The following is a 20,465-nucleotide window of genomic DNA, read 5'->3' on the forward strand; positions in this document are numbered from 1 at the left end:
ACTTGCTGGCGTTGAGCTGGAGGTGCGTTGGCCTCGCTCGGCCCTGCTGCCCCTGTTTGCAGTTAGATGAGGTGGGACAGACCTTTGCAGGTGGTTTTTGGAGCTCAGGCAGCTGAATCCTCTCTGTTCCCCCCTCAGCTTCAACAGGATCGACATTCCCCCGTACGAGAGCTACGAGAAGCTCTACGAGAAGCTGCTCACGGCCATCGAGGAGACCTGTGGCTTCGCTGTGGAATGACCCTTCCCAGCCTCTCCCAGACTCTATTTATACTCCTGTCAGCCAGACAGCCCTTCCTTCCCTCAGCCAAGACTCAAGAAATGCTTGAAATACAGGAAACTTTCCCTTTTCTACACTAGGACACTGGGAGGGAAAGGACAACCTTGGATTTTTTTTTTTTTTTAATTTTTTTTATTATTATTTTTTATTTCAAGAAAATGGGTTCTGTGGTTCCTGCCATAGGATCATTCAGCTGCTATTAAAAACTAATATCTTGAACATACAGAATGCTGACTTTTCCTACATTTCAACAGTTAAGCAGTATTCTATACTTAAAGACTACTACTATTTTTGTAAGAGGTAATCTATTATATTTGCCTACCTGATTTCTATTCTCAGATACCAAGACACAACTTCAGCAGTCGGTACAAGTCACGTTTCAGCCTGTTTTAAATGTATGATACTGAACAGCATCTATACCTGCTATTTTTGAAAAAAAAAATATTTTGGATTATTCTAACTTTGCATAAAATTGGCTGAAAGAATCATTAACCTTTTTAATTAAAGCCACTTACATGTTAACTGCATTTTCTTATAGTAAAACATTATATTCTGCAATGTAAATTCAAGGTAAATGTTGCCACAAGGGGGTTTTTTATATTTTTCAAGCATGAATTCTGAACGTTTTGGGGTCCTATTTATATCACTTGTCAGATTCCTCCAGCAGAATTTCTAGTGGGAGTGACGCAGACTGTGTTTGTACAGTCCTGGTGTTAACATGTGGAATAACCTTTTTTAATGAACAGTAGATGTTTGGATTTTTTTTAAAACCAGCCTTTTTTCTAACGAGTCTGTCAAGAGTATTTTTCGTTGCTTTTGACTTTAAATTGAAACACTGCATTTTTCAGCTCTTGAAGAGCTGCTGGGCTTTGCCAGCAGAAGCCTCTGGGCAGTTCCTTTCAGAACCCACCCTGTCCAGTCAACCAAAGTTTGTTTGAATGCAGCCAAATCATGTTCTGTATTTGTTGATGCTAAAGATTTATCAGGTAAAACACGTTGTAATCTTTGTCCAGCTGCTCATGACATGTGGGTTTAAGTTACAACTAAGGAAAAATGGTGTATTGACTGAAATACGTGTAATGTGCTTTGGAAATGGGGTTGTAAGAGCACATAATTTATTGATTGTAGGGATGGAAGTAAGTATATATATGAATTATAACATGGGTTGATCTCTTCAAAGGGGAATAAAATGCACTACCAGTAGAGGGAACTGAACTTTGATGTTAGTTTGGAAATTCTCAGTTAAGATCTGTCTGACCTGCTCGTGGTGTGTGGATAAAGGAGGCTGCTCAAGAGACGGTGCCATTCTCCTCTCAGCCATGAGGATATTTGGGATAAGTAGAGGGTTTTTTCCCAATCAGCGTTGTGGTTTCGTAACTCAGGTTACAATTCATCACCAAACCTGCACTATTTTTACACGGCCAATGAGAAGAAAGTCAGAGGTGTTGGAAATGCTGAAGGGATGGGATGGAAGCAACTGTTCCATGTTTGCAGTGGAAGTCACAGTGAACCAGCTCATTTTCTGTTTGTTCTGTGGAGCTTGAGCTCAGTTTTGTTCTGCCAAGTCTGACTGCCACAGTGAGTGCACTACTGCTGGATGTTGTGTATTAGAATAGTGGGCAAGGGACTGCTTTTGTAGACTTGTGGTGAGAATCTGGTGAGCCAAAGCCACATGTTCATTGGATTATTTTTTTTGTACGGCTGTTGCTGGCAGGGTTGTTCTGAGGGACTTGTTTCCCATTCCGGGCTGGCTGCAGGGTGAGGCTACTTAGGGCTGTGAACAGAAAGCCAAGAGACTTGGTTTGACAGCCAGGTTTGAGGTAGATCAGAACCTTTTTTTTAATGTCAAGGGACTCTTGCACTCCTGTTGAAGGGCTGGTGGTGTTTTTGCATCCACGTTGGGCTCCCTAATTCACAACTTCCAGGTAATTCTGGTACCAGAGAAGCTGCTGCTGTGTCAGTCCAGGGGCCTGGGAGAGCAAAGCAGGTGGTTGTTGCCCAGTGTGTTCCTCACTCACAACTCTGCCTGTGGTTGGGAACAAGCTCCAGACCCTCCCAGAGCCTCTGCTCACCCCCTGCACGTGCTGGGGTGCGATGGATTCACAGGCATTTTACAGACACAGGTTCCTGTGACCAGCCTTCACAGGACACTCCAGTGTTGTAGAAGTGAGTTTTGTTTTTATTTTCCCCTGCTCTTGCTGCTCCCTGGTCAGGAGAGACATTATGGCAGATGTAAGATCTGGTTTGCTCCAGCTTTTGGGAGAAGTCGGGGCCCTGTGAGGTGACTCAGGGGATTTGTGCCAGACAGCTCAGCCCTGCTCTGTCCCTGCCCTGTCTCCTGACCCCTCCCGGGATCCTGCTCCCCGAGCCTGGTGGGTTTATTGGACACAGTTATGGCCACCCTGATGTCATGAAAGCATTTTTGAGGAGGGAGGAGATGAGCTCTGCAGAACACAGACCCGAGACCAGCCGATGGTTACGTTCATTCTCACAGCAGCCTTAGCAGTACATCTGTTTTTCTACCAAACGTTTTCTTATGGCACAGAGAGTTTTTTTAACTGCCACAGATAAATATTTTAAATTTAATATATTATAGGCAAAGCTAGACAAATCTACATTGGACTTTCCATAGCTGACAGATGAGGATGAATATACCAAGTATTTTGAGTGCCTTTCTACCTTCATAAAGTCTGAGAGCTTTAACTAAAGCACCTCATCACCCAGTCAGATGTTCATCTGAAAATGGTAAAGGGTTGATTCCTTTGCAAAATTTTGTTTTAAGATCATGTCAGCTACTTTCCCCTCAAAAAAGGTGCTAAGCCTAATATTGCATTTTAACCTTGGACTTTCACCCCATGATTAATGTGAATATTTATTTCAATGTGTCCCTCTTACTGGGTTTTACTTTATCCAGTCTTAGTTGTTTTAGAGAGATGTCACATCATGGTTTTATGCTGTTGCTTTTCATGATGAATGTTTAATTATGAACAGTGACTTTTGTAGATTTCAAATATACACAGTTGAGTTTCAGAGGATTTAATTTCTCGGTGTAAAGAGTTTTGTAATGGTGCTTTGTACAGTATGTATTCTAATTTTTTTTTTTTTGCACATAGTTTCAGTTTCCCTAAACTGATTTATTTGTACCAAAATTTTTTGTGTTGTACTAAAGTCCAGAGCACACTTTTTTTTTTTTTTTAAATTGCTGGTCTCCAACACTACATCTGTATTGAACTTCTGGTGCATTTGAACTGGCTGCATTGATGGAAGTCAAAGCTTTGCTTCTCTGTCATCCTCCAGCTGGATGTAGCATGTTCTGATGGCTTTGGGTTTGAAACAGCACCACACCATTACCAGGTGCCACTGGTTGTACTTTACACTATGTAGTAAGTCCTGGCTCTACCACATCCTCAGAGCTTTGTCTGTAGTTGTAATTAGTTTATCCAAGTGTAATTACTCCTCCACAAACTGACAGTTCTTAGTTTATCATTTCCATTGTATTTATTACCGAGTGTTTTAGCGTTGGTATCATTGTATTTTCACCCAGCTGTTACATGAGCTTTAACAACAACAACAAACAAAATCTGTATAAAATGGTTTTTAAGTACTTAATGTATGTACCCATGCAGAAGTTGAGCAATAAATTGTATGCTGTTTGCACTGTCACAGCATCAATGGTTTTAAAAGTTTGAAGTTTTTATTAATTAAATCTTTAAAATGTAAAATGTCATTTTTAAGTAACTCGACTTTGTTTCAGGAGAAAACATGTAAAACTTGGTGTCTTTCTGTGTGCTGGTACCTACAGAAAGGACTCTCTTCAAGAACAAGAATGTTCTAGACTAGAACAAGAACGTTCTAGTCAAGCACAAGAGGTCTCACTTCTGGCTCTCATGTCCTGGCATTATCTTGGCATTGGTGAACAGATGGCTCCTCTCAAAACTCAGCAAAGCTAAACCACCTTCCTTCAGGGGAAAAAAAAGGTAAATTTGGTAAATACTTGTTAAATTTCATCAGCTTAGCTGGTAAGTGTTGTCCCTTAGAGACTTCAAGTCAGCCAGGCTTAAAGCAACTCCCTGGAAAGGGTTGTAAAAGGCAGGGTTTGTGTTTCTGGGTTTTGTTGTGTGTTTTTTGGGTCTGTATTTTTGAGTTGAAGTATCTCATGCTCTAACTGCTGGCTGGTGTGTTTAATCTGTAAAAGAAGCTTCTCCAGCTGCTGAGGTCTTTTTTTTTCCTGTTTAGTTATTTTTCCTTTCAGTGCATGAGTCTGAATTCCCTGAGTGTGTTGTCAGTTCCATCAGACACCACCTCATGGCAACCTTCAAATATTGTGAGTATAATGCAATTAATAACTATATCTCTGTCACTTCTCACACAGCAGTTTTAAGCAAGAACTCTCGTGTTTAAAATTAAACTTTAGTACATCCTCATTACCAAGATAAACTACTTAAAAGTAGGCAGAGGAGACTGTATCAGTAATGGCCACAGCTCCTTTCCAGGGTTCAGCTCTTGCAGAAGCTCATCTTTTACTGCTTTAGAAGAATCTTCATTGTTTTCTATTTCAAACTGCTTTTCCCAATGCATTTGTAGCATGGGGGGAGTATTTTATGTGCCTTTATTTTGTGCAGGCCAGCAACACCAACACTGCAAACATAGTATTGAATGGAAGAAGTAATGGAATAAGTAGTCAGTCCCCCCTCGCTTAGTTTATCTGAATTCCTGATTTTTTTATGTCAGGTTTACTGCAGCCATTCTCTAACTTGGCCTTTCACAGGAAACTTGAACCTCTAATGTTCTTTTAAAGATTCTTGTTCTTTGTGAGCTTTCCAATCCAGTAACTTCTGGCTAATGGTGTTAGTGTGGCTTAGCAACAACAGCCCCAGCACAGGTGCAGAGGAGGCTCAGCATCCAACTGTTCCACCAGGATAAAGCACTCTGACTCCATCCCTCTGCCTTTGGGTAGAGCTCAACATTATCCCAGCCTTGCTAAGAAGGTAGAAAGTACTTCAAAAACTTTATTGGTGACCATAAAAGTGCTGTGGGGATCCCAGTTCCCAGCAGCTACACCCCCGACAGGTCAAAATGACAGACCAAATGTTCTGGAGAAAAAAACAGCCACACATCATCTTCCCATTACAGCAGCTCTCAAAGAGTTTCATCACCTTAGCCAGTGACATTTACCTAAGTCTTAAAAGAAATGGCCTTGGCTGTACTGGAAGGAAGCCATCTGAAGTCTAGACCTCAGTCTGTCTGCTTCTAGTTCTTGAAAAAAGGTGTCATCATCATTGTGCATGATTGCTGCTTGCAGTTGCTGTATTTCCTTTTCCATCTTTGATCTTAGTTCTCTTTTTGATTTCTGTAGCATCTATAAAAAAAAAACCCTGACATTAGCCACAGCATGTAAAAAGAAAACACAACGAGACAAAATTGAGAAGACTTACCTGTGCTTGTGCTTTCTCCCTGGTTTGGATTTTTTGGAATTCTTGAGATATAGCTTCTGCTAGCATGGCAAACTAAGCATAACACATGTGTGAGTTGAACCAATTAAAGAAAAGAAAGACTTCTAATGTAAAAATATGAGCTGCCTGAGGCAGATCAAGCTTTACCTGACCCTTGTAGTAGTTCTCCATGGACTCCAGCTCATTCTGGTGTTCCCTCCGTTGCTCATCACGCTTCTCCTGAGCGTATGCTCTCAGGTCCCTCAGTCTTTGCTTCTGAATTTCTAAGCCTTCTTCAAACAAGTTTTTAAATATCTGCCAGCAATTAAGAAAAGCAAACCTGAAACTTTCCCAGAAACCTGTAAGTATACGGTTACATTTTTCAGCTGCTGCATCTCCTGCTGGAATGGTGATCACAGGAGGACAGGCCACTGCCCAGGAAAAAGTCCAGTTGTGCAGCTAGGAATGGTGGTGCAGATACAGCTGAGCTGGGTTTGTATTACTCATTTAGCTGAAATTCTGGGAGATAAAATCATTTTTTCATGTCAGGTTAGTCATATGACCCGACAGCACAAACCAGGGCCTTTGAACATGCACTGTGATTTACAGCCCACCCTGCATTCTGAGTCTAATTTCAGGACCTTCATCCAGATTTCCAGCAGCAGGAAATCCAGTCTGGACTCAGGCTTTCCATTTCCACACAAGAACACTTACCAGCTGTAGCTCACAGCTTGAGGCAAACAGTTCCCAAATCACTAACAGTGATGCACTAAACTTCTTTTATTTTAAAAGGTGACAGTTTTGTATCTGCTCTTGCAAAGTCTAACAGCTCTCCTTGCTTTCCTTGTCCCTGATGTCCAGCCCTAATTAGAGATCATATCTGTCACAAGGTCCACTTTGTTTAACAAACACAGCTGAATAACAAAGTTGCTGTTTGATCATCATCTTAACTCAAGATTTAGATTGTTTTCTTTGGATAGTAACTATAGGAACAACTTCTTAATCCTACTATTTCTGAAAACTCATTTCCCCAATTTCTCACGTTACCAGCCCTGTTTTTCCATACTAATACTTCACCTTCCTCTCCTTTTAACCTGAAGAAGCTTTTCTTGTTCCACAGGGATTTGCCCTACACTGTATCCATGTTTCCAGAGAAGGAACTGTGTCATCAGTGACTGACCAACCACTTAATCCTGGCTCTGCTCTGGTCACTTCACTTGCTCTCTACTTGTAGGATTAGTTGAGCTACCGGATGAAGGGTGCTCAGCACTGGGGTGCAAACACAAAGGAATTGCAGAGCAGGAATGTTGTCCTCACCTTCTCCTCCCGTGTCCTGGCTCTCATCAGCTTGGCCCTCAGCTGCACCCTGTAATCCTCATAGTACCTCCTGGCTCGAGCCACTTGCTGCCGTTTCTCTGTCACTTTGTTCTGAGCCCAGATCTGGCGGGAGATGCGGGTCTTGAATTCGTGCTAAAAGGAGAACAAGCAGCTGTAAGACCAAACTGCCAACAGGTATTGCTTTGTTAATCATTGCTAATTAATTAGGGTTCTTCCCCACACCCCAGTTTTACACTGCAGTTGTGGTTTAAAGCTTTAGTCACCACTGGTGTAGCACAGTAGAGGCACTACAGAATTTTGGAGTCAGTGCTGCCGTGGGAGCTGCAACACCCAGAGCCTGAAGGTTCTCTTCCTTGCAGTTCTAGAATTTGACCTTTTAAAGCAACAATGCACTGTAATAAAAATAAAAATCCATTCCCATGACCCCAGTAGCCACACAACAAACATCACATGGCATTTGAGACCACAGCTACTCAAAAGGCATAAAACTGTCATAAGATAAAAAGCCACTTTCCTGACCAAGGAATATGCATTCTAGGTAGCTCACCATGAATGTATTATGTAACAAATACCCTCCAAAGAACATACCAGTCTCTTGCTGTGCTCTTGATCTTTTTTAATAATTGCAGCAAGAAGCTGTTGCTTCCTCAGGGCTTGTTGAACCTGGAGGTTTAAAAAAAAGCTGATTACTTCCATCATTCTGCAGGACAAGCTGTTGTATATTGGAGGTTTAAACATTGCCCCTCTGCTCTGTTTTGGTCTTTATGCTGAGAGTTACCTTGTAGAAGTAAATCAACTTTTGTATCTCACAACTAACCTTTAAACTAAGATTGTTCAGAACTAGCACTTGAAACCACAAAGTGCTTTTAGAAAGGCAATAGCAACCCCAGGCTAGAGAAACAAGGATAAAAAAGGACCATTATATTCCAGTGGCTGATAAGTTGAATCCATGTCTCTGAATTTGTACATCCCTGTTTAACCCAGCTCAGACATCCAGCCTTTCACGGTGTGCAGGTGCCCCGTCTGTGCTGCACATGGCTGCTGATGTTGTGTCAGGATTTCTCTGCTGACACTCAGCAGGTAAAAGGAGAACACTCACTTCATTTAGGAGTTTGGGTCTAGGTCTGCCAGGAGCTGCCTGCAGGTGCTCTGTCTGTGCGAGCTGCCGCTCCCACATTTTATTCAGGGTGCGGTGGGAAATGTGCAGGGAGGGAAACTCTTCCAGCAGCTTCACCAGGAGGTCATTGTCCCTTATCATCACTGTAAGGTAAAGACAGATGCAAGCAATAAATTCCTGCAGAATACATTTAGTGGTAAATTTGTCCAGACTAAGTTATGAAATATTTTATATTCAATTCTCTATAAAATACCATCCTGCTGTTACAGTGTCAGGCTGAACCCAGCAGGACATAACATCATCCTGCCAGTCCAGCAGCAGAGACTAATCCCAACCTTTTGTTGTTTTTTTCTGAAGAATTGCTTTTAGAGCAATTATTTCCCTCCCACCACCACATACATTTAAGACATGTATCCCCCTCTTTCTTCATCTGGTTCTGACCATTACTAATCAGTGATTTCTTTAGCTGTCCCTCTCTCTCTGGTTGCAGCAACTTAAAATAATGCCAACACCACAGGAGTAATGACAGATCCAGGTCAAGTAAACAAGTGCAAAATAAACTGGTTTGCAACCAGCTCATTCCCAGTACATCTTTGATCTTTCTGGCAGGAAAAGATGATGGGGAGATGAAACAAAAGGGTATTTACCAAGTACATGCCCTTTAAAAACTAGAAAAAAAATCAGGCAGTGTAGCTGAGCAACACTCAGGCATGTAGAGGATCCATAAGCACACACAGTGCTGGTTACCAAAACTGAGCCTGGGATTTGCATCCTGGCTGTTCTTGGAGCATCACCTGCCCAGCAAACCCAGTGGCAGCATTAACAGCACAATGGCATGGTCCTGACAGATCCTCCCCTGTTACCTGCACGTGGCTCGGCTCAAATTTAAATCTGAGGCCCAATTTTAAATCTGATACATGCTCAGAAAAAGAACAGAAGGAGAGCTCAGACTGTAGTGGAACAAGCACAGGAGTAGCAGTAATGGAAACAAGCCCTGAAAATAATCCAAAGGATTTTAAGGAAGTAGCAAATGGGTCACAGTTTGATTGGGCATTGAGGGCTTACATTTACTTAGAGCATTATCTTCCCTAACAAAAATCCAGACATATAGAGGTCAGAAGAAGGGGAAAATGCTGCAGCTGCCTGGTATATGTTGGACTGGTGCCTTTATTCTTGGAGTTCAACACATGCTTTCAAAAGATGCCAGTTTTCCACCAAGTATAGTTTTGCAGTTCTTACTTGGATCTGCTTGCTTTGGCTTCATGGCCCCTCGTTTTGGAATCCACTGGCTGTATTTGGGAATCCGAGGTGTGGTTTTTCTAGAATAAACTTTCACTGGCTGAGACACTTTTGGAGGTTCTTTAAAGATGTTTTCTTTGTATTCTTGTTCCTTAGGAGCAGATGTAAAACAGATGGAGAACAGGTATGAGAAGGGAAAGACTGATAGAACACAGTTTGGCCATCAGAGCTTAAATGTCTTTGAAACTTTAGAGTGAGAACTTGGACATATTGCACTGGGTTCTCCAGAAGGCCAGAATTCACCAAATGCAGGTCAGGGTTCAAATAAAGGTTAAATATCATTGTTGCATAACCTCAGCTCTTCTGCAGCACTTAACACTACTAAGTCACTACTTCAGTAGTACACAGTGCTGTAACTGTGACAAGTTACAAGGGGTTTTTCTACCCAAAATGCCTGCACAGATCATCCAGGCAGATTTGAAAGGGAAAAAACCAACCAAACAAAACACAACCAACAATCCCCACAGTGCATCACCTACAATTTCCCTGAGGACTTCTCTGAGCTTGCAAAGTTTAAGCCTCTCCTTGGCTTCATAAATCCTTAGTTCATCTTCATAAGCTTTATTGACCACCTAGAAAATAAAAACAGAAGGACTTGTCAGAGGAAATAATCAGTCCATACAACCAGCTCATTAACTTGTGTGCTGCGTGGGTCAAAGGAGCTTCTTCCACTTTAAACTCTCTTTTTTTGCAAAATTTGGGGTTTAAAGTCTCTTCCTCAGCAGGTACAGATACAACAGCACATGATTACTAAAGGGGCCAGATTCTCCATCAGGTAAGAGCATTTTTCATGGGTTTAGCATAACCGTTGGTAAGAATTACCACAAAGTCTAACCTAAAAATTACCTTTGCTTTCCTTGTTCTTTCGTCCCTTTCTTTTTGCAGCTGGCAGCGGATTGTCTTTATATGTTCATTTCCACAAAGTTTATCTTCCTGGTGCTGATATAAATGTGAGGGTGGAGAAAGGGATCGAGGCCTGTTTGGGTACCTTGGAGCTAATTTGAGACAAAAAAACCAGTGAGGTGTAATTGTGACCAGGCCCTCATTTCAGAACCACAGTCCTGGGAGCTTGTTTTCTGTCCCTCCCCCCACTTGGTGTACGTTTTTTACTGCAGCTGTGTTTGCCTTGTATTTTTGGTACAGTTTTACCATAGCTATTTAAGTGTTAAATAGGAACTTGGTTGTAATTCTGTTACTGTTGCTCGGGTTTGGATCAGAGACAAAATATAAGTGAACAAACAATACAAAACTTAGTAATTAACTCTGAGTAATTCAGTGTATCAGCTTTACATGGAAAGGGGTTTTTTATATTCTTTTCCACCCCAATACTTAACTGGCATCAGAATGGTTACCTCTCCCAGCTGTCCTGTGGCCATAGTCCATGACACTGTCACTGTGCTGGGACAGGTTGTCTTCATCTGTCAGCTCTTCTCTGCTGCACTCACCCAAAGCTCTCTTTAACATCTAAGGGATACACGTTTTTTTGAGGGGGGTCAGGTTCAACAGACAGTTCTAAATTTTGAATGAACTAAAGCCAGAGTTAGCTGTGGATTTTCATTTCATCCATGTTAAATTTATATTCTTCTCTCCCCTGTCATGACTAAAGCCAGGCTGCTCAGCCCAACAAAGAGATTTCACTTACTAAATCCAGTTCGTTGAGCCTGCGAGACAGTTTTTCTGATGCTTCATGAAGCTCTTGCTCAGGAAGCTTCTTCTGTGCTGGTCCCTGGGAAAGGGAATCTTCAAATGAATCTGTGGTAGAATTTTTGTATCTGCTAAAAAAAAAACCAAACCAGATTTCATTTCTATACTAAAAACTTGAAGATAAGCATTATCTCACCCAATTCCCATTCACTTTTTGCATAAGCACATTTTTATAGGATTAAGTAGAAGCTGAATGTGTAAGTGCCTATAACTATATTTAAGAACATGAATATATGTCAAGAGAAACAGGAAATCTTTCTATTAACATTAATCTTTCACTGTCACACAGCCAAGGAAGAAGAGATCTTATTTAAAAAGGAGAGTGGGGCTGGATGGCCATGGAAATTAAAGAACTAGTGTGGTTCAAGACCAAAAAATTGAACTTGCCTTGATGTTCTAGGCAGGTACCTGGATTCAGGTCTTGGAATTTGTGTTAATTGTTCAACATGTAGTGAGAATTTTTCATCTAAAGAGGACACAGATGTAGAAGGCTCAGGTACTAGAGGAACCTAGGAAAAGTAGTAAATTGATATTTTATTAAAATCTTATAGATCACATAAGTAGAGAGATGATACAACAGCTTTTATAGAATCATCTCAAACCCTGTGGATACAGACATATAAAAATAGCTATATTTCCAGGTCCCTGACTGAAGATAGTGTGCTTTAGAGAAATAATGTTTAAAGCAATAGAGCAGCAAAAATGTAAACTATCAGTTCAAGGATCATCTACAGCTCAGCCAGTGGACCAGAACAAGGTCTAGGTTAAGTGGTGAGTACCCCTCATTAGCCTGGGACTGATGCCAGGCAATGGAAATAAGCTGAATTTCACTGAGTACAGACTGAGCTGCAACTCACAGAGAGCCAAAAGAGAACATTTGTGTCCTTGTGCCACTTAGTTACACTGGTTTGGTACTGCCTGGTAACTTCTCTGTTCAAGCAGGAGTAATTTGGGGTTGCCATGCATGGACTTGCACAGGCACCAATGGAAAACGAGTTTCAAACAGAGACAATGTTTTAAACAGACAATGCAGAAGTAAAAGCTGTTGAAACTGCAGGAACAAGTGGAGTCTGTGAGTACCTCTTGTGGTTGCAGAAGGCAAAAATAGTGTTTCCAGAGCAAGAAATTTCCTATGCAGACACATTTCTATGGGCACAGAATGGCATCTGCTGATCCATTTGTGGGCTTTGCATTATTCAGTTTTTGAAAAGCAAAGGACAAAGCAATAAAATAAAATGAAACAATATAACCAGGCAGTACAATGATCTTTATAAGGGAATAAATAAAGCTAAGTTTTATTGGAGGTTGAACAACCCCAAAATCCTAAAATTCTTACTAATTTAGAATGCTGATACACTTCAGAGAAAGGATGTGACTATACTCTTGTGTTTTGTGTATTTTTGATTAAAAGGCAAGATAACTAGTGGTTGTGTTAAATTAGAACTCTCTGGGTGTTGGCTCATGCACTTTTTGGAGCAAACAGCTCCAGAAAGAACTAAGAACTGATGTGACTTACAAACTGCACATAGTCATAGTCTATCAACCCTGATTGTATATTGAGGAAAGCAAGACTAAAGCAGGTTTGAAACAAGCCTAGAAGTGCCACAAGATACCAGGAGAATTAAGCAGAAATCCAAAAATATTGAATGAACTTCCATAACTAAAGATGCAACATGTACCTTTATCCCATTGTCCTCAGCATCACCTGATCCCACTGCAGCAGATGACAGGTGAGTGTGAGGTGATGCTTCAGGCTGCCCTGTGCCTTCTGATGTGGGGAACAAGGTAAAACAAGGTGTGAGCCACGGCTTTTGCATCCAAAGAGATATTCAAAGAGATACTCAAAGAGAAGAGAATGACTGAGCAACGGTGGTGACACAGTTGTGACATTCCTTTTGGTAATCTCTCGAGTCCTCAGTGCTCGGTGTCATGGCAGTGCTATGGAAACTGGAAAGGTAAGCAGTGTTTCCCAGGCAACAGAGAAAATGAGTCCTGAAAAAAAACAGCTTCTAAAGCTTTTCTACAATAGCAGTTCATGGGGTTTTTTTGCTTAGAGTTGAAACTGGCTTGTTTGGTCCATGTTTCTGTGCTCAGAATAAGCTCAGCCATGGGAGTTATCTGCTGGAAGAGATTTCTGTAGTGCAGGCCCATCTTAATGGGATTAACTAAGAAAGGAGTTGAACTGAGGACATGGATTACTTTTTTCCAGCACAGGGAAAAGATTAAAAGTAACCTATTTTTGTTTCTCTATAAAACAGAGATAGAAATATGAACTTGTGGCTGCAATGCACTAGTAGTTTCAAAACCATGTTTCTTGTAGTGCCAGTAAAAATAAATGCAATGTTTGATACTTAAGAGTTCCCCTATAGGAAGCAAAATTTTCTCTCACCAGGGGTCTTTCTTGATAGAAGGGGACTACCAGAAACATCATCAGATTTTTCAGTAGGTGACTTTTCAAGCTGAAATAAAAAGCAACATGTGTTCTATAAATTCACAGGAGAGTGCTGACAGGAAGGTCATACATTAGGTTTGTCTGCAAATGGAAACCAATGCTGACTTTATAGTAGATAAAAATCACCATAATTATTTTGTTTGCTATACTGTCAACTGTGCAGTTACATTGATTATGGGGATGTGTATGTATATGTGTATAAAATAAGCACACCCCTCAAATTAAATTCCTCTCTGGACACTTAGTGAAGAATGAATCCACAATCCAAAATTCTTTGAACTGAGATAAACTCTGACACATTCAGAAGTGTTCTTCAGAGACCAACTACTCCCATTCTGCAAGTGAACTAGGTTTTAAAATGAAAGCAGTATTGGTTACTAAAAAAAATAATAAAAAAAATAATCAAAGGATAGGTTTTTCCTTACAGTAGGAATTTTCACTCCCTGACTGCTTGCCAAAGCTGCTGCCTGTCTGTCTGAGCTGTGGTAATCTCTCCATCCAGGATGTGAAGGCTGGAAGGGGGGGAGCAGAGGAATGGCTTGCTGGATGGGCTCCCCCAGCTTTGTAGCACTGGCACTCAAACCCTCTTTGTGAGGCTCGGCAGCATGAACAGACTCCATCCATCCTGAAGAGACACATACAAAGAACTTGAGGTGTTATCTGTGAAAGCAGAACATGCTTTTGTGTATTGTCTATAAATTTTAAGGGGAAGTATCTAAATAGGTAATGTTAGCTGCCATCTTAGATGGCATAGGACAGTACTGTAACATTTCTATGCCTCAAGAACATGATTTTGGATGTGAGGATATTCCATAGGACTTTTTACTTTCAGTATTTTTCTTACTGAACCACAAAAGAAAAAAAAACCACCACAAGCCAAAATTAAAAAAATCCTGGCTGAAGCCAAGTCCCAGCTAAGCAGAAATACCCCAGGATAATGAAACTTTGCATGCTCTGGGACACTAAAATATTTTTCTGAGAAGAATTTATTTTAAGTGTTTCTATCCATTACTAAAGTTCTCCTCTGCACTACCTTAGTTTCCTACACCTCTAAGTCAAAATCAGGTGTATGAGCTGTCAGAACAATCAATACTCACCATCTTCCTTTCCAACCTCACCTTCAGAGAACTGCCTGGGCAATGTTGCAAAAGCCTCTGAGCTTTTAGATTCTTCCACCCCCTTGTCCTTTTCTGCCAGTAACAGTATAGGAAACTGAAATTCTAGAAGTGGATGTTGAAAAAGATTAAATTAAGATCTATAAAGCATCTTGAGATGGGCAATTTTCTTGTCTGCTACATTAATTACTTGGTGTCAGCAATCCATACTGTGATCAAAATAAGTCTGTTAAATTCTTACTTGTAATTCCAGTCAATGAAATGTTCACAGTTCATAATATTCCTTTATGCTTCTACTTGAAGAGATTAACCACCAATAAGAATAGGAATATTGTTACAGGAAAATAGGAAATAAGAATGACCTCCCTTCAAGTTGTCTGCATATTTTTTGTTTCAGAGCCACCCATAGTGCTTTGAAGTGGCACCCACACTCCTAACAAGTCTTCTTTGAGAATGAACTTTAGTAAGTCTTTTTAAGTCCTAAATAATCTTATACTGCAATAAATCAAATAACATCAAGTCTTCAGAATTCTCCTATTCTACTGAACAAGACAAAATGCCTTTGGAGCAGAACTGAACTAGAAATCAAACAACAAACCTTTATCCAAATAATGTAGCTCAGGAGTCATGAAAAATAGTGTGTGGAATACTTACTTTCAGAAATTTTAACTTCAGCAAGATCAGCTACAGGTATATGTTTATTGTGTGTTGGTAAAATAAGAATTTAAAACAGTATTTGCCTGAAAGAAATAACTTTGAAAAAAAGAAACAACAAAAAAAGCCTGTAAGTGTTACTAGAGAGTGGTCTTAAATGTTTTTTCACCCAAACTCACCTTCCTCTCTCCTGGCAAATGAATGAGCAGTGTCTCCAAGTCTAATCAATTCACCAGTAGATTCTGAGCCATCTGTATCACAGGTTAGAATGAAATATTCTGACTGGGACCTAAGGGGAACATAAAGCCATGAAATATTTACTCTCAAAGTCTCTGCCCCTTCAGCCCACGAGATGGAGCTGCAGAAGAGCTGTGACACCAGACAGTGGCTGTGACAGTGTGGGACACGAGCCCTCCTTCCACAGGACAAACCAAGGTAGGAGTGCCCAAGACAAACCAAATTCAGTGTCACTAAAATACAATTGTTTAGAACTGATTAAAGTTTGTAAAGTAAACTTAAGGGAAACAAAATGCCATCAGCACTCTTCCAAGAAAAGTTCTGGATCTAATTTTAGCCCTCTTGTTGCCTGACCAAAGGGGAGTTACCTCACATTCCATTTGATATATGTAATCAGTGTGTTTCCACGCTACTAAAAACTTACTAGTTTCTCTACAGGTACACAGAGATGGTCAATCTCTATGTCAATGCAAATATTCAGAAGTGTTCTTACCCTTCAGCTGATGAGAGTATTGAATGTTCTGTAAGTTGACCAGCATTGCTTTCCAGCTGCTCTTGAGATGCAGTTTGAGTTTCATTACTGGACAGCACATTTGCCTCAGCTGTTAATAACCAAGAGGTGATTATTTTCAGGAAAACTACTTCCACCTATAAACTAAGAGCTATTAGTTCCAACATCACCAAAACAATTTAAAGTAATGAAGCATTACAATGGCAATATCTAAATTGCCACGTAATGCTCCCTCTTGGAAGGGGCACAACTTGCATGGTGAGTTTTGAAAAATTATAGCACTGTCACATATCCTGTTGTTCCCATTATAAATAAATCTTCCTTCTTCCTCAAAAGAATTAAGTCCTGTACTTACAGCTAGAAAATTGGAGCCACTAACAGGGAACAGCAGTGGCAGTCTGAGGGAAGGGAAAAGCAGAAGTACAGGCACTGAAAATTGCTACTGTCCTTTTCCTGCCATCCACTGTGGAACAGGACAGGAGGGAATTGTCTCAGCCACCAAGGGCTCTCCCCTTTTCTCACAGGGTGCAACAGGCAGTGGTGACAGTTCTTATCAGCCCTAAGATAGGGAGACCAGTGCTCAGGCTGCACTAAGATGCCTCTGCAGGGCTGAACAGCTTCTCTTCCCATTTAGAATTTTCCTCAAAATAACCCCTGCTCTGGGTTTACTCCCAAGACCCACCTCACTTGTCTGCCAGTAAGTAAAAGGGACATTTGCTCGTTGTTCCAATTAAAGCCAACATTTCCCTCCCTGAATCCTAATCCTAAATCATTTGACTGACAGGCTGAAAAGGAGCTAACAGAGGATGAATTGTCTAGAGTAGGTTTCTGCCACAAGAATGAAGCAGAAAGATAATGTACTCCAATTCTTGCCTTTTAACAAGTTTTGGGGGAAATTATTTTGTTATTGTTTACGAAAATAAGGAATGCAAACACTCAGTTTGGCCACTGAAATTTCCTCCCTCATAGTCAGTTTGTCTTTCTCCTTTTCTGCATTGTCAAGGTTATAAATAAGGGAAAAACACCAAATAAATCTTTGCTACATTGGAAACACCTTGGGTTTACATGTCTGCTCACCTCCAGTGCCAGAAGAAGATTCACTGGCTTCTGTCAGATACTCTAACAAACCATCAAATATTTCAAGGAGGTTTTTGATAGATTCCCTCTCTCCTTTCACAATGTTCTCACCTGAAGAGAAGGTAATGCCACATATTAATAATTAGTACTTCACAAAAGAAAAATTCTCCAAGTTTTCTGGAGGAGAGTGCTTGGGAATTCTTGTGAAGGTGTCAGCTCAGAAGACAACTGATCACTTGTTTATGGCTACACACGTAAGCTTAAGGTATCTTTTAGCATCCTAAATTTGCATATTTTCAGTTCTATTACGTGAAAGTTTATTGATGCAATAACTGCTTCCATGCACAAGAAAAATATTCAGGGATATTTTCCTCTTATTTATTCTCTGCTTGCTGTTTCAGTTTATAACCTGATGTCCAAGGCAAGGGTTCAGTGTTCTGATGACATTCACTATGGGACAAAGACCTTCATGCAAGTATGAAAGCATGCTGTATAACGCGTGGTTCTTGTAAATTATTCCAATTAAATCACACAGATACTCAGCTGGTGTTTGTCTCATTAAAACAAATACTTACCAGTGATGTGAGACAAGCTGACCTGCAAATAGTCCAGTGCCAGGGAATCTATTACTGCTTGTACATTATGTGCATCATCCTCTTGGCTCCTGGGAGTAGCTATGAAATCTATTTAAAAGAAATAATAGATTTTAGGCTATCCAAATGGCCAGCTTATTGCAGGTACTTTAATTAAACTACTCTAACTTCTGCTTACAAATTAGTATTTTTTTCAGGACCTTGTACTTGGTGAAAAGCCCAAATATCATATGGTTACATGAAATCTTTCATAAATACGAAACACAAACTTTTTTTTTTTTCATTACAGAATACACAGCGACAAAAATAAAAAGATTTTAAAATTATCATTCCTACCTGGTACTTTTTCTCCTAAGATTGACTCGTAAAGACGAACAAACACATCAGCACCACATTCTGAGAGATGCTTTATGTGCAGGTTTATGTGACAGCTCCTTAAAAGATCATTGGCAACATCAACCCAATCTATTAAGAAGTAAAACATATCAATGTCAGAACTGAAAGACACAGAAATAAGGACATGGTTAGTTAAAGATGGAGCCCCTGTAAATGTCTTTGACTCCACCAGAGGTGGTCAAACTCAGCCAGGCCATTCCAATCATCCAAAATATTGAACATATTGTACAAGTACAGTCACAGCACAACTGGACTTGGGAGCTGAAGGGCACTAAAGTAGCACAGGCTGGGCAGGTTACTTTTTTCTTTCATATAATGGAAAACAAATTTGGATGTGGCCTCATAGCCAGGAATTCCAATCCTTGAAGAATTTATGAAGCTTTGATATGCTGTTTATCAATAATCAGAAATGACATGTACTCTCTTGAAAAGCAGGAGCTTCTCTTACAAGCCCAGGTTCTCTAATACTCTTAGGCAATGATATCACTGCGAATGTAAATATTCCCCAGGAAAGCTAGATTCTAGGATTACTTTTATTAGTTTTTTAGGGATTACAAGAACACGGAGCTGGTCCCACCAACTTCACGCTCTGAGGAGTACAATGAGATGTGCATTAACAGCCTGATTTTCCCAAAACTTTGAGTCCTGGATTCAAAGTGCTTTGAGGTACATGTATGCTCTTCTTTCTTCCTTGTCACCCAGTTCAAACATCAACTTAAAGATTTTAGTTCTTCCATCTCCCTTAGCCTGTGATCTCTTAGAGTTGGATTCCCGCCCCCCCAATGCTGCTTTTGCAAATCAGTGTGGTATTTTAGCAAGTATTAAGGACTTTAATTGTTGGAGAAGGGATCAGTCATCTTTGGAAGGAAAAAGTTTACAGTTACTACAACAGAGACTAGCTTGTATAGTTTTTTCTCTTCTTTACATAGAGAGTGTTACTTTTCCATCCATTTACTCTTCCATCAGTTCCAGACATCACTTTATTTAAGCATTTTAATAATTTCAGGTGCATGAAAGGTTAAAGTAGCGTCCCCTACACTTCAGGCTGATGTCTTGGAAGACTCCACTTATTGTTCATCTCCAGCTTTATTAATTTGAAAGTGCCACCGGGGAGAGGACGGGGAGGTTAACATAAAGAGCTTTAAAAACCACAACACAAGGAAAAGACAGCTGCAAGGGACTGAATAAAACAGTGCCAGTGATGCGAGGAGCTGGGGGGCGACGAGGTAGAGAGGAGGCGGCTCCCCGGCGCCGCGGGACCGGGACCCGCCCCACCGCAAGGCCGCGCAGCGAGGGACCGAACAGGGACACGGCAAGCCCCGGGGAGCGGCAGTCGGTGCCCTCAGGAACCCTCGGGGAGCGGTGGTCAGTGCCCCGAGGAGTCCCGACGGAGCGCGGCCCTACCTGTACCCTCAGCGCTGCCCATGGCGGCACCAACGGCCATCGGCCCCCGCCCCCGCCATTTAAACCGCGTCCCGCGCGCTGATTGGGAGGGCGGCGCAGGAAGGGGCGGGGCCACCCGCCACGTACGCCAAGGGAGGGAGCTGTCCCTGTGCCTGTCCCTGTGCCGGTCCCTGGGGTGGTCCCGGTTCCTGTTCCTGTCCCTGTCCCGGTCCCGCTCTGCGGGCGGTGTTTTCAGTCTCCTCACGGCTCCCCCCGATCCCCTCCGGCCGGTGCCGCAGCCCCCTGAGCGCTCTGCGCAGGACCAATCAGCCCCAGGAGCGCCCCTGGCTTCCAAGGGCGCTGCCGCTGTAAAATGGCGGCGGTGCGTGTGGGGGGTGCCCGGGCGGTTCCGCCTCCGTCACCTGAACCGAGGCGGCTGTGGGCGTTTTCTCGGTGAAAATAGGTGGGGAGAGGCCTGGCGAAGGTTTCAGTACTTGACCTTGCGGCCCTGGCCTGGGGCGTTTACCGGCCGGTGTGTCTATTACCGGGGGTTTGGTGTTAATTGCCAGGTGATCCAGGTTTTCATGGCTTCTGTGCATGGAAAGAGTGTTAAAACCTTTATTAAAAACAAGATTTAGAACGGTTTGCCTAGTGAAACTTACTTTATTAGCTGTTAGCATACAGGTTTTTGGGAAGGCCGGATGGTGAAAATGTGTTATCTTCCTCACTGAACAACAGTATTCCACATGCTTCTTAAGAATTCTGGAATTTCCGTGTTGCATCAAGTCACGCAAAGCTAGGATAAAACGGTGCCCTTTGTCCTTAAAGTCCTGGAGCATGAGAGAAGCAGCTGAGATGCCAATTATGGCTGTGAGAACAA

At 41.5% G+C, this 20,465-nt stretch overlaps 2 protein-coding genes across 8 annotated transcripts in view; one reads left to right on the forward strand and one right to left on the reverse strand.

Annotated features, from left to right (window-relative positions):
• Positions 1 to 3,960, forward strand: part of SMURF2 (SMAD specific E3 ubiquitin protein ligase 2) — a 58,222-nt gene extending 54,262 nt beyond the window's left edge. For all 4 annotated transcript variants that reach the window (XM_039390170.1, XM_027749706.2, XM_039390171.1 and 1 more), the window contains one exon: positions 139 to 3,960. In XM_039390170.1, the coding sequence (XP_039246104.1) occupies positions 139 to 238 (100 nt within the window). In that variant the 3' untranslated portion in view covers positions 239 to 3,960. The remainder of the gene's footprint in view (positions 1 to 138) is intronic.
• On the reverse strand, positions 3,950 to 19,759 carry CEP95 (centrosomal protein 95). 4 transcript variants are annotated; one of them, XM_027749701.2, is made up of 23 exons: positions 19,607 to 19,759; positions 18,143 to 18,271; positions 17,789 to 17,896; positions 17,214 to 17,324; positions 16,119 to 16,227; positions 15,568 to 15,677; positions 14,717 to 14,839; positions 14,045 to 14,244; positions 13,557 to 13,626; positions 12,847 to 12,935; positions 11,555 to 11,676; positions 11,106 to 11,238; positions 10,816 to 10,927; positions 10,310 to 10,458; positions 9,943 to 10,035; positions 9,404 to 9,554; positions 8,147 to 8,307; positions 7,636 to 7,710; positions 7,027 to 7,179; positions 5,878 to 6,024; positions 5,713 to 5,784; positions 5,453 to 5,636; positions 3,950 to 4,236 (listed from the first exon to the last, which is right to left on the reverse strand). In XM_027749701.2, the coding sequence occupies exons 1-22, from the start codon at positions 19,644 to 19,646 to the stop codon at positions 5,460 to 5,462; spliced, it is 2,634 nt and encodes an 877-aa protein (XP_027605502.2). In that variant the 5' UTR covers positions 19,647 to 19,759; the 3' UTR covers positions 3,950 to 4,236; positions 5,453 to 5,459. The 4 variants fall into 4 exon arrangements, with proteins under 4 accessions (XP_027605502.2, XP_027605504.2, XP_027605505.2 ...); XM_027749703.2 differs by having other exon boundaries at positions 3,953 to 5,636; positions 11,106 to 11,235; XM_027749704.2 differs by having other exon boundaries at positions 3,953 to 5,636; positions 14,738 to 14,839; positions 19,607 to 19,758.
• Positions 19,760 to 20,465: the final 706 nt, after the last annotated feature.

The sequence above is a fragment of the Pipra filicauda genome, unplaced genomic scaffold, assembly GCF_003945595.2.
Source record: "Pipra filicauda isolate LSUMZ 115617 unplaced genomic scaffold, ASM394559v2 scaffold80_size11013439_pilon, whole genome shotgun sequence".
In the NCBI taxonomy this organism is placed as follows: Eukaryota; Metazoa; Chordata; class Aves; order Passeriformes; family Pipridae; genus Pipra; species Pipra filicauda.